Genomic DNA, 12728 nt, shown 5'->3' on the forward strand with positions numbered 1-12728 from the left:
AGCTCGCGCGCGCCCGCGCGAGATTATGCGCAACCGCACGCACACATGCACAGCCAAACACAGTAGCGCGCGCGCAGCAGCGCGATATCACACGCACCCGCGCGCACGGCGTTCCAGAAATCATTATATAATGTGCGCCGCTAGGTTAGAAGTTAGACACGCCTTTTTGGACGAAAATACAGAGGGAAGACTCGGAGCGAAGGCGAGACGAAGGCACGACACGCGAAGATCGATTACAAAAACGAAGAGCGACGGATCTGGGGACAGAGACGACGCTTCGGATTTGTTATCTTTTCCTTTGTTTCTTTATTTTATTGCGTGGCGATGTCTAGAATCACAAACATGTCTTGTTTCCTCTTGGATTTCGTGATGAACTAAATTTCCATTCTGGAGGTTGACGTAGCTTTGTCTTTACGATGATTTGAAGTGGATATTTTTATGATTGGATTTCGTTTTATTTAATTGTGTTCTCTACTCTTATTTCATTGCAATTTACGGGCCATAAATTGTATATTGTGATTAATTCTGCAACTCGGGAGAGGGACTAGGATTATAGATCACTAGAGGCACATCGTGGGATGTTTATATCGTTCGGAAGGCGTATAACTTTTGCGAGGCTTAGGTAAGAACATTGATTTCATTTATCAATTAAACTTAGATTTGTATTAGGAATAATTGAATCGAAGTTTGAATGATACAGTTATTAGTCACTTGGGAAAGGGAGAATAAAATACGTAAGTATTCTTGGCCATTAAATAATAGGAATTCAAGAATTTAAATGCTACCAGGAATAGGGATGACAATGGTCCGGGGCGGGGGCGGGTTTGCCATCCCCATCCCCATCCCCGAATGCCATCCCCACCCCCATCCCCGTCCCAATCCCCGTTTTTTCGGGTTCGGGGAATCCCCAAACCCGAAACTTCGGGGATTAACTTACCATCCCCGCCCCCATCCCCGTTTCAAAAATATTAATATTTTAAGACGATGACGGATGAAAATTATTATTATCTATTATTAGAGATAATTTTAATATTAATATCAATAGCAATATTAATAATAATATTATTATTATTAATATTTTAAAAAATAATATTATTATTATATTATTAATACTAATAATACTATTATTTTATTATTGATAATATATTTTCGGGGCGGGTTCGGGGATTTCGGGGATGGTGATAGTAATCCCATACCCGCCCCGAACTACATCGGGGATTTTTTTAAATCCCCGAACCTGAAAAAATCGGGGATCCCCATCCCCGTTTCGGGTTTTCCTCGCGGGGCCCCAAACCCGTGGGGAAAATTGTCATCCCTAACCAGGAAGAATAATCGCAGAAACTTAGTGAAATCATTCCTCTAGATATTTTCTATCACTGATATTTCTCCATTCGGTAATTCGATTTATTATTCATTCGCAATTTAATTGTTTTTAACAAACCAATCTCGTACGAATTTTCTAGATAAAGTTTGAACTATTTTAATTACAAGAATTGATATACAATTTTACACACACTCCTCGTGGGATCGATATCTGTACTCTAACCAGTACTAAAACTTGACACCGTACACTTGCGGCAGTGAAAACACTAGCAACAAGTTTTTGACGCCGTTGCCGAGGAGTGTCAAATTTGAATTTATATCAGTATTGTTACCAATTAGTCTAGATTTTAATTTAGAGCTTTTATTTTTATTTTATTTTATATTGATTGAGTTTTTCATTTTTTCTGCCTGACAGTGTATGCTAAGATCGCAAAGCCCTGACTTGCTTATTTTTGATCCGGAGATCGAAAGAACTGCAAGAAGATTAAGAAAAGCAAGAAGAGAAGAGATCCAAGCAATGGCTGAGAACAGAGAGAATGACATACACGCCCAACCAGAGGCGATTCCTATAAGAGATCACTTCCGACCAGTAATCAACAATCATTACTCTGGTATTGCAAGAGGGACAATCAACGCCAATAATTTTGTATTGAAGCCAGCTTTAATCAATATGGTTCAGCAAAACCAGTTTGCTGGGACAGCCACCTCTGATCCTCACGTCCACCTGAGAACCTTCTTGGAGATAACGGATACGGTAAAGATTAATAATGTTCCTGATGATATTATTAGACTCCTTTTGTGTCCGTTTTCTCTTAGGGATCAAGCTCGAGGATGGCTCCAATCGCTTCCCTTGGGAAGTATCACGACATGGCAGGAACTGGCGACAAAATATCTGGCAAAATACTTTCCCCCTGCAAAGTCTGCACAGTTGAAGATTGTGATTAGCACGTTCAGGCAGACTGATTTTGAACAATTGTATGAGGCATGGGAAAGATACAAGGAGCTATTGAGAAAGTGCCCAAACCATGGCTTCGAAGACTGGGTGCAGATTGAATTATTCTACAACGGTATAAATGGGCAAACAAGAGGAACAGTGGATGCTGCAGCTGGTGGCACGATCTTTGCCAAATCTCCTGAGCAAGCTTATGACTTGCTCGAACAGATGACAATAAATAGCTACCAGTGGCCGTCAGAAAGGGCAGGAGTAAAAAGGACAGCTGGAGTTTATGCTGTGGATCCCATTACGTCACTCACTGCACAGGTATCAATACTGACCACACAACTCGCAGCTATGAACAAAGTGAGCATATCAGAAACTGAGATTCCATCAACTGTTGCTGAAGAACAATCTATTCCTGAAGAAGCTCAGTATGTCAACAACAGAAATTTTGGAGGATTTGGAGGATATCGAGGTAACCCTCCCCCTAATACTTATCATCCAGGATTAAGAAATCATGAAAATTTTTCTTATGAAAATAATAAGAATGTGTTGAATCCTCCACCGGGGTTCAATACATCAAAGGGGGAAGGGAAACCTTCGTTTGAGGATTTAGTAGGAACATTTGTTGCTGAGTTCAGCCAGAGGATGGCACGGACTGAATCTTGCCTTGACAATATGGAGACTCACATGGGAAATATGGGTCCCACAATGAAATCTTTGGAGACTTAAATTGGACAGTTGGCTACCGCATTGAGAGATCAGAATAGGGGTCAATTTCCTAGTAACACCGAGGTTAACCCAAAAGAGCAGTGCAAGGCAGTCAGTTTGAGGAGTGGAAAGGAATTGGATATACAAACTCCTAAAGAGAGAGTGGAAAGTGAAAAGATAGTTGAAGAAGGTAAAACTGATGAATCCAAGACAGAAGTTGAAGTTGAACGACATCCAGTTTATAAACCGACCCTTCCATACCCTCAGAGATTCAAAAAGAAGAAATTGGATGATCAGTTTGCAAAATTTTTGGAGATTTTTAAGAAGATACACATCAACATACCATTTGCTGATGCTTTGGAGCAAATGCCGAATTATGCAAAGTTTATCAAAGATGTGATGTCTAAGAAGAGGAAGCTGCAGGAGTTTGAGACTGTGAACCTTACTGAAGAGTGTAGCGCCATATTGCAGAAGAAGTTACCACAGAAATTAAAAGATCCAGGGAGTTTTACTATTCCTTGCTTTATTGGTGGTTCTAAATGTAGTAAAGCCTTATGTGATTTAGGAGCGAGTATTAATTTGATGCCATTTTCTATTTTACAGGGAATTGGAGCTTGGAGAGGTTAAACCAACCACGATCACCTTGCAGCTTGCGGACAGAAGTCTCACGTATCCACGTGGGATCGTCGAGGATGTACTGGTAAAAGTGGATAAATTTATTTTTCCTGCTGACTTCGTGATTTTAGATATGGAAGAGGATCATGATGCTCCATTAATTTTCGAGAGACCGTTTCTGGCAACCGGAAGGGCATTGATAGATGTGCATAAGGGGGAACTCACCTTGAGAGTTGGCGGAGAAGCTGTCATTTTCAATATCTACCACGCCATGAAGGAGTCAAATGAGGTAAGAACCTGTAAAAGCATTGATGTTTTAGACTCATGTATGTCCATTGATTGTGCAGGAACTAGGGATCCTTTGGAGAGCTGTTTGATAGGTGCTGCTGGGCCTGTTGATGAAGACACTTGGGAAGTGAAAGAGCAACGAGTGGCTCTTGAAGCACTGTAGAAGGACAGGAGTAAAAATGCACCGCCTGAAGAGTTGGATATAAATGAGAGAATCGAGGTAAAAGCACCTTCGCCTGACTTGAAGGAACTGCCAAGCCACTTATGTTATGCATTTTTAGGTGACAAGTCGACATATCCGGTAATCATCTCTTCCTCTCTTACTTGTACTGAAAAAGATAAATTATTGACAGTATCGAGGAAATTTAAAGCTGCTTTAGGATGGTCGATTTCTGATATTAGGGGAATTAGCCCCACTATATGCATGCATAAAATTTTGATGGAGGAATCGTATACTCCTTATGTGGACCACCAGAGGAGGTTGAACCCAACAATGAAAGAGGTTGTGAAAAACGAGGTACTGAAATTACTAAATGCTGGTGTGATTTATGCCATTTCTGATAGTAGTTGGGTGTCTCCTGTACAAGTTGTACCGAAAAGGGTGGAATAACTGTGGTTAAAAACGAAAATGATGAACTGATTTCTACTCGCACTGTAACTGGCTGGCGGGTATGTATTGATTATAGAAAGTTAAATAATGCCACACGTAAAGATCATTTTCCATTGCCTTTTATTGATCAAATGCTTGATAGACTTGCTGGCTATTGTCATTATTGTTTTTTAGATGGATATTCAGGATATAACCAAATTGCTATAGCGCCAGAAGATCAGGAGAAGACTACTTTCACGTGTCCCTATGGCACGTTTGCTTTTCGGAGAATGCCGTTTGGGCTATGCAATGCACCTGCTACTTTCCAGAGGTGTATGATGGCCATTTTTGCAGATATGGTGGAGGAAATAATGGAAGTCTTCATGGACGACTTTTCGGTATTCGGTTCGTCGTTTGATCATTGTTTACACAATTTATCCCTCGTTTTGCAGAGATGCTAGGATAAAAACCTAGTTCTTAATTGGGAGAAGTGTCACTTTATGGTCCAAGAGGGTATTGTTCTCGGACATAAAGTGTCGTCTAAGGGATTAGAGGTGGACCGAGCTAAAGTCGTTGCGATCGAAAAACTTCCCCCACCAAAGAACATCAAAGGAATACGGAGTTTTCTCGGACATGCGGGGTTCTATCGTAGATTTATTCGAGACTTTTCCAAAATTACTAAACCCCTGTGTAACTTGCTTGAAAAAGAGTCGACTTTTATATTTGATGATGATTTTTTGCAGGCATTCGAGAAGATTAAAATGGCATTGGTGACCATTTTGGCAAAGTGGCACTAGCATTTTGGCAAAGTGGCACTAGCATATCACCCTCAATCGAATGGCCAAGCTGAAGTATCCAACCGGGAAATTAAGCAAATTCTGGAAAAGACTGTCAACACCAACCGGAGGGATTGGGCTATGAAGTTGGATGATGCGTTATGGGCTTATCGGACCGCATTCAAGACGCCTATTGGGATGTCTCCCTATAGGTTAGTTTTTGGGAAAGCATGCCACTTGCCACTAGAACTGGAGCACCGAGCATTTTGGGCAGTTAAAAAGTTGAACTTCGACCTGAAAGCTTCTGGCGATGTCAGAAAACTGCAGTTAAGTGAGATGGATGAATTCAGAAATGACGCATATGAAAATGCCAAAATCTACAAGGAGCAAACCAAGAAGTGGCATGACAAAATCATTGTCCGAAGGGAGCTCAAACCAGGACAACAAGTACTTCTATTCAACTCTCGTCTGAAATTGTTTCCTGGTAAACTGAAATCACGTTGGTCAGGGCCATTTGTAGTGGAAACAGTATATCCTCATGGGGCTATCGAGTTGAAGTGCAGTGATGGACAAACTTTCAAGGTCAATGGACAGCGGGTTAAAGCATACTATGGAACCGAAGTCAAGAATATTGACAATTTCAGTCTGAGTGAACCCAATTGAGCAAAACTGGTAGTCGGGCTGATGACGTTAAACCAAGCGCTGTGTGGGAGGCAACCCGCATTTATTTAATTTCGCATTCGTTCAACTTTATTATTTTAACTCAATTTCTTAGTTAATATTTTTAATTTTCTATATTTAAGTATTAATTTGAATCGTTTTATTTTTGCAGGTTATTTATATAAAAAAGTGTGAAAATACAGATGCATGCACGCCCCAGCGCCAACTCTCGTGCGACCGCGCGCATATCATTAACGAAGGAAACCCGAGACGAGCGCGCGGCTGTGCCATATTACGCGCGATGGCGTGCACTCAATTATTGGCAGAATACAGTGGCGCGCGCGCGGCAGCGCCACATCTCGCGCCACCGCGCGAGTGATAAACATAAAAATTGTACATTAATTAAATGTTTTATAATATAAATATATAGTTTTTGTTTTATTAAATTTTTAAATATTATATGTTTTATAATAAATTGTATAAAATATAAGTTGTTGTGTAATTATAAGTTTTTACTATTTTTACAGGTTCGATAAAACAAGAATAACCTTGGCGTTGCAAATGGGATTAAGATGATTCTTGGACCTGTAGAAAGTTGATGTTAATATCTACAATATTGGTGGCAAGCATGAGATAAAAATCCTCTCACAATTGGGATCAAATTAAGCAACAATTAAAGTTACCGAAGGAGTGGCAGTTTTACCATGCTCTAGTATTTTGACCATATCTCTCAAACTACTTGGTCAAATATTCTGAAAAAAATACCACAACTAGACAACTTAATTATCCACATGTTTCATTTTATGTGAAGAAGAAAATTCGGAGAAGATGCTTGTCAAAAGTGATGTGCAATATAATATTAATTTCTTGGAACACCAATGAAGACTTATGTGTAAAAAATAATATTTTATTTGTGGTTGTCTCCCCAAATTTGGCTATAAATAGGGGTGCATTGTAATGTATTGAGATATCCCTCATTCTATGAACAAATCTTTGAGTTCATAATATTTCTCTCTATATTTTTCTTTTATTTCTTCATTTAAATATAATTAGCATGTTAATTTCATATTCAAAGTTTTACACTTTGAATAATGAATAGCTAACTTCCTAAAGTTGAGATGATAAGGTGAAGCTCTTGGCATGATAATAAGGTTATTATAAGGTAAGAATCTATGTTTTATATTATTTAATCATTATTTATTGTTTATGTTATATTTATTTCTTTAAGCATTTTTATACCCTACTTATAAGTGGGAGTTTTGATTTATTGTTGCTATATGTTACACTAAATTCTTGGATCCATTTAAATGTTAGTTTGGTATTACCAACCATTTAAAATGGATGCCTTGAGTTATTATATATAAATATATTATAATATTAAATTCTTGGAACCATTTAAATGTTAGTTTGGTTTTACCAACCATTTAACTTGGATTCCTTGATTTATTATATATGAATATATTATAGTATTAATTTATTGGTACCATTTAAATGTTTGTTTGGTTTTACCAACCATTTAAAGTGGGAACCTTGATTTAGTGTTTACAAATATATATAGCACAATAAATACTTGACCACATTTATAAGTTTTGGTATATATTATGTACTTATAAGATTATAATTTATAACATAATATAAATATGATTATTTAATATATTGGAACCATTTTATTAAGTGGATTTCAATATTGTTCGTTAATGTTAACTTTATTAAAATACCAAGAGTGGATCCTTTAATCTCAACTACTTAAATTTAAATTTGAACAATTAAAATTTACCCATTAAAGATTCAATTAAAATTAAAAAGAAACAAAAACAAAAACAAAAAGACATTGTAGTGGACTTGTAATTACCTTAGCTTCCCTGTGGATACGATATTCGGACTCACCGAATTATACTACTTGTGGACAACCTGCTCTTGGGAGTGCAACAATCAAAGTCGCAACAAGTTTTTGGCGCCGTTGCCGGGGAAGTATAATTTAATTTCAAGTCTATTTAATATTGTTTAAAGTTTATTTTTCTTTTTATTGCTTTTGTGTGTTTTTTTTTTTCTTTTTGTTTTGCATTTGCATGAGCATTTGGTCACGTACACTTAGTGGTCGACTCATTCGAAATAACCCTTTATTTTTACAAAACATGGCGGAAGAACCCATCCAAGAAAATGAAGATGAAATTCAATCTCAACATGATCATGATAGACGAAGAACACTTAGAGATCACATGAATCCTACACGTACTAGTGCACCTTCATGTCTAGTTTTTCCCCCTGATGCATCTCATTTCAATTTTAAGCCTGGTATTATCCAACTTTTACCCAACTTTCATGGCTTAGATTCTGAAAATCCATACATGCATTTACGAGAGTTTGAAGAAGTGTGCAACACATATAATGATCTAAATTGTAGCATGAACACCATTCGCCTTAAGCTTTTTCCTTTTTCTTTAAAAGATAAAGCTAAAACTTGGCTACAAAATCTTAGATCGGGATCCATTCGAACTTGGGATGAATTGCAACAACAATTTTTGAAAAAGTTTTTTCCATCTCATAGAACAAATTCTTTCAAAAGGCAAATCATCACTTTCACTCAAAAACAAGGAGAAACTTTTTATCAGTGTTGGGATAGATACAAAGAATTGCTTAATCTTTGTCCACATCATGGTTTTGAAATTTGGAGAGTTGTTTCTCAATTTTATGAAGGCTTAACACCTAAAGATAGGCAAATGGTTGAATTTATGTGTAATGGAACATTTGAAGATAAAGATCCGAACGAGGCAATTGAGTATCTCGATTCATTAGCTGAAAATGCTCAAAATTGGGACACTATAGGTACAATCGAACCATCAAACAAGATTCAATCTCCTACATCTGGTGGAGGTATGTACACTCTCAAAGATGAACATGATCTTCAAGCTAGATTTACCTCTTTGGCAAGAAAAGTTGAGGCACTTGAATTGAAAAAGAATGGTCAATTAAAATCTGTTCAAGAAATTGTGTGTCACATCTGTGATACAAGTGATCATTTTACAAAAGATTGTCCCACTTTGCCCTCTTTTAAAGAATGTCTCCATGAGCAAGCCAATGTTTTGAACAATTTCAAAAGGCCAAATTTTGAACCATTTTCTCAAAATTACAATCCAGGTTGGCGAAATCATCCAAATTTTAGTTGGAGGAATGATAATCCTGCACAATTTCCGCAACCACATTTTCAAAATCAACAAAATTTTCAAAATTATGCACCTTATGTTCCTCCGCCGAAAAGAAATTTGGAAGATACATTGAATTCTTTCATTGCAAAGCAAGAGTCTATCAATACTCAAACTGCTCAAACCATGACAGACTTGAAAGATACTCTTGCTAAATTTGCATCTGCACTTAATGTTCATGAAAAAGGTAAATTTCCTTCACAACCTCTGCCTAATCCCAAGGATCATCATACACAAATTGGAACTTCTGGAACTCAACCGATGGATCAGGTAAAATCTGTTATTACCCTTCGAAGTGGTAAAGTTGTGGAAAAATCCATTCTTGAACCTTGTGAAGATGATGATAAATCAACTCCAAAGGGTAAGGAAGTGGAACCCATAACTTGTGAAGAGGAGGTTCAACAGACAGTGTCACCACCATTCCCTCATGCATTGAAAAATACAAAAAAATCAAATTTGAATTCTGATATATATGATATTTTTAAACAAGTAAAAGTTAATATTCCTTTATTAGATGCAATAAAACAGGTACCATCATATGCCAAATTTTTGAAAGACTTGTGCACTGTGAAAAGAAAATTGAATGTGAAAAAGAAAGCATTTTTAGCCGAACAAGTAAGTGCAATCATTCAAAATAATAATGCTTTGAAATACAAAGACCCTGGTTGTCCTACTATTTCGTGTATTATTGGAGAACGAAAGATTAAAAAAGCCTTGCTTGACCTTGGAGCTAGTGTGAATTTACTTCCATATTCAGTTTATCAAGAACTCAATCTAGGCGAGTTAAAACCTACTTCGGTAACACTTTTACTTGCTGATAGATCTGTTAAAGTGCCAAGAGGTATGGTAGAAGACGTGTTGGTCCAAGTTGATAACTTTGTATATCCTGTCGATTTCATAGTTTTAGATACACAACCTATTGAAGCTTGTAATGCAATTCCTGTAATTTTAGGTCGTCCATTTTTAGCAACTTCTAATGCTCTTATAAATTGCAGGAATGGAATAATGAAGTTGTCATTTGGTAACATGACCTTGGAGCTCAATGTTTTTAATCTTTGTAAGCAACCACATGACAAAGGAGATGAAAGTGAAGATGAAAATCTTATTGAAACTCTTGTGGAAGAAAACATTCAAGAAGGGAGTACTCGTGATCAATTAGATATTTGTTCAATTGAAACTGTTAAAGAAAATATTGAAATTGATCTTGACGATTTTTTCAGGTATCACTCGTTACCAGGATCAGAGAAAGAATTTGATGAAAAATATGAGAACAAAGACGAACCACCAGTATTGGAGTTAAAACCCTTGCCAGAAGAATTGAAGTATGCATTTCTTGGAGAAGATGAAACATATCCGGTGGTAATTTCTTCCAAACTCTCAAGTAATCAAGAAGGTAAATTAGTTGATATGCTTAAAAGACATAAAAATGCAATTGGTTGGACACTAAAAGATCTTAAGGGCATTAATCCACTAATTTGCACACACAAAATTCACTTAGAAGAAAATGCAAAAACATCTCAACAACCACAAAGGAGATTAAATCCACACATGAAAGATGTTGTGAAAACTGAAGTTCTCAAACTACTTGATGTTGGAATTATCTACCCTATTTCTGATAGTAAGTGGGTAAGCCCAACACAAGTAGTTCCAAAAAAATCTGGCATCACAGTGATAAAAAATGAAAAAGGTGAATTGTTAACAAGTCGAGTCCCATCTAGTTGGCGGATGTGTATTGATTATAGAAAATTAAATGACGCCACTAGAAAAGATCATTTTCCATTACCATTTTTGGATCAAATTTTAGAAAGAGTAGCAGGTCATCCCTACTACTGTTTTCTTGACGGATATTCAGGCTATTATCAAATTCCCATTGCACTCGAAGATCAAGAAAAAACTACATTCACATGTCCTTTTGGAACATTTGCATTCAGAAGGATGCCATTTGGTTTATGCAATGCCCCAGCAACATTTCAAAGATGTATGCTAAGCATTTTCTGCGACATGGTTGAAAATTGTTTGGAAATTTTTATGGATGATTTAACTGTTTTTGGGAATACATTTGATAATTGTCTTGAAAATTTGGAAAAAGTTTTAAAAAGATGCGAGGAAAAAGGTCTTATTTTAAATTGGGAAAAATGTCATTACATGATTACTTCTGGAATTGTTTTGGGACATGTCGTGTCATCTCATGGAATTGAAGTCGATAAAGCAAAAGTTGATGTCATTGCCAATTTACCCCCTCCAAAAACCATTAAAGAAATTCGCTCATTTTTGGGACATGCTGGATTTTATAGGAGGTTTATAAAGGACTTTAGTTTAATCTCTAAACCCATTTGTAACCTCTTAACAAAAGACAGTGCATTTGAGTGGACTCAAGAATGTCAAAATGCTTTTGATAAAATCATTCGACATTTAACATCAGCTCCTATCATGCAACCTCCTGATTGGTCTTTACCATTTGAAATCATGTGCGATGCGAGTGATTATGCAGTCGGTGCAGTATTGGGTCAAAGAAGAAACGGTAAGCCTTATGTGATATATTATGCAAGTAGAACTTTAAACAATGCTCAAATGAATTACTCCACAACTGAAAAAGAGCTACTTGCTGTAATATTTGCATTAGATAAATTTCGTTCTTATTTGATTGGATCAACAACTATCGTGTTTACTGATCATTCTGCTATTAGATATTTGTTGACCAAACAGGATGCAAAGCCACGACTGATACGATGGATTTTGTTGCTCCAAGAATTTGACATTGTAATCAAAGATAAAAAAGGAACCGAGAATGTCGTAGCCGATCATTTATCGAGACTAGTAACAGGATCATCTTTTGAAATGACACCAATTAACGATAATTTTCCTGATGAACATCTATTTTCAGTTACTACTACACCTTGGTTTGCTAACATAGTAAATTTTCTTGTGACAGGAAAAATGCCACCGCAATGGAGTTCCCAAGATAAAAGAAAATTTTTGAATGAGGTAAAAAACTTTTATTGGGATGATCCGTATCTGTTCAAGTATTGTCCGGATCAAATTTTTCGACGTTGCATACCCGACAATGAGGTAAGTAGTGTCATTAAATTTTGTCATTCAGAAGCATGCGGGGGACATTTTTCTTCAAAGAAAACAGCTGCAAAAATCTTGCAGTGTGGATTTTATTGGCCCACTTTGTTTAAAGACACCCACGAAATCTGCAAGATCTGTGAAAATTGTCAAAAATTGGGTGCGATTTCAAAAAGAAACATGATGCCTTTGAATCCTATCATTGAAATTGAAATATTTGATTGTTGGGGAATAGATTTTATGGGACCTTTTCCACCGTCGTTTGGATACTTGTATATTTTAGTTGCAGTTGATTATGTTTCCAAATGGATAGAGGCAATTCCATGTCGAACAAATGATCATAAAATCGTCATCAAATTTTTGAAAGAAAATATTTTTAGTAGATTCGGAATTCCTCGAGCTATGATAAGTGATGGGGGAACTCACTTTGTTAATAAACCATTTGCTTCATTAATGAAAAAATATGGTATTACTCACAAAGTAACAACTCCTTATCATCCTCAAACAAATGGACAAGTTGAATTAGCTAATAGGGAGATAAAGCAAATTTTGGAAAA

At 36.6% G+C, this 12728-nt stretch overlaps 1 protein-coding gene across 1 annotated transcript; it reads left to right on the top strand.

Moving 5' to 3' along the window:
- Positions 1 to 5437: 5437 nt before the first annotated feature.
- Positions 5438 to 5902, top strand: LOC140816142 (uncharacterized). Its single transcript, XM_073175214.1, has one exon. The coding sequence runs from the start codon at positions 5438 to 5440 to the stop codon at positions 5900 to 5902; it is 465 nt and encodes a 154-aa protein (XP_073031315.1).
- The last annotated feature ends 6826 nt before the right edge of the window (positions 5903 to 12728 follow it).

Source organism: Primulina eburnea, chromosome 16 (assembly GCF_022965805.1).
Source record: "Primulina eburnea isolate SZY01 chromosome 16, ASM2296580v1, whole genome shotgun sequence".
Classification (NCBI taxonomy): Eukaryota; Viridiplantae; Streptophyta; class Magnoliopsida; order Lamiales; family Gesneriaceae; genus Primulina; species Primulina eburnea.

Excerpts from the sequence above, each read along its gene's own strand:
- LOC140816142 (XM_073175214.1), top strand. The coding sequence starts at position 5,438 with ATGTCTCCCTATAGGTTAGTTTTTGGGAAAGCATGCCACTTGCCACTA.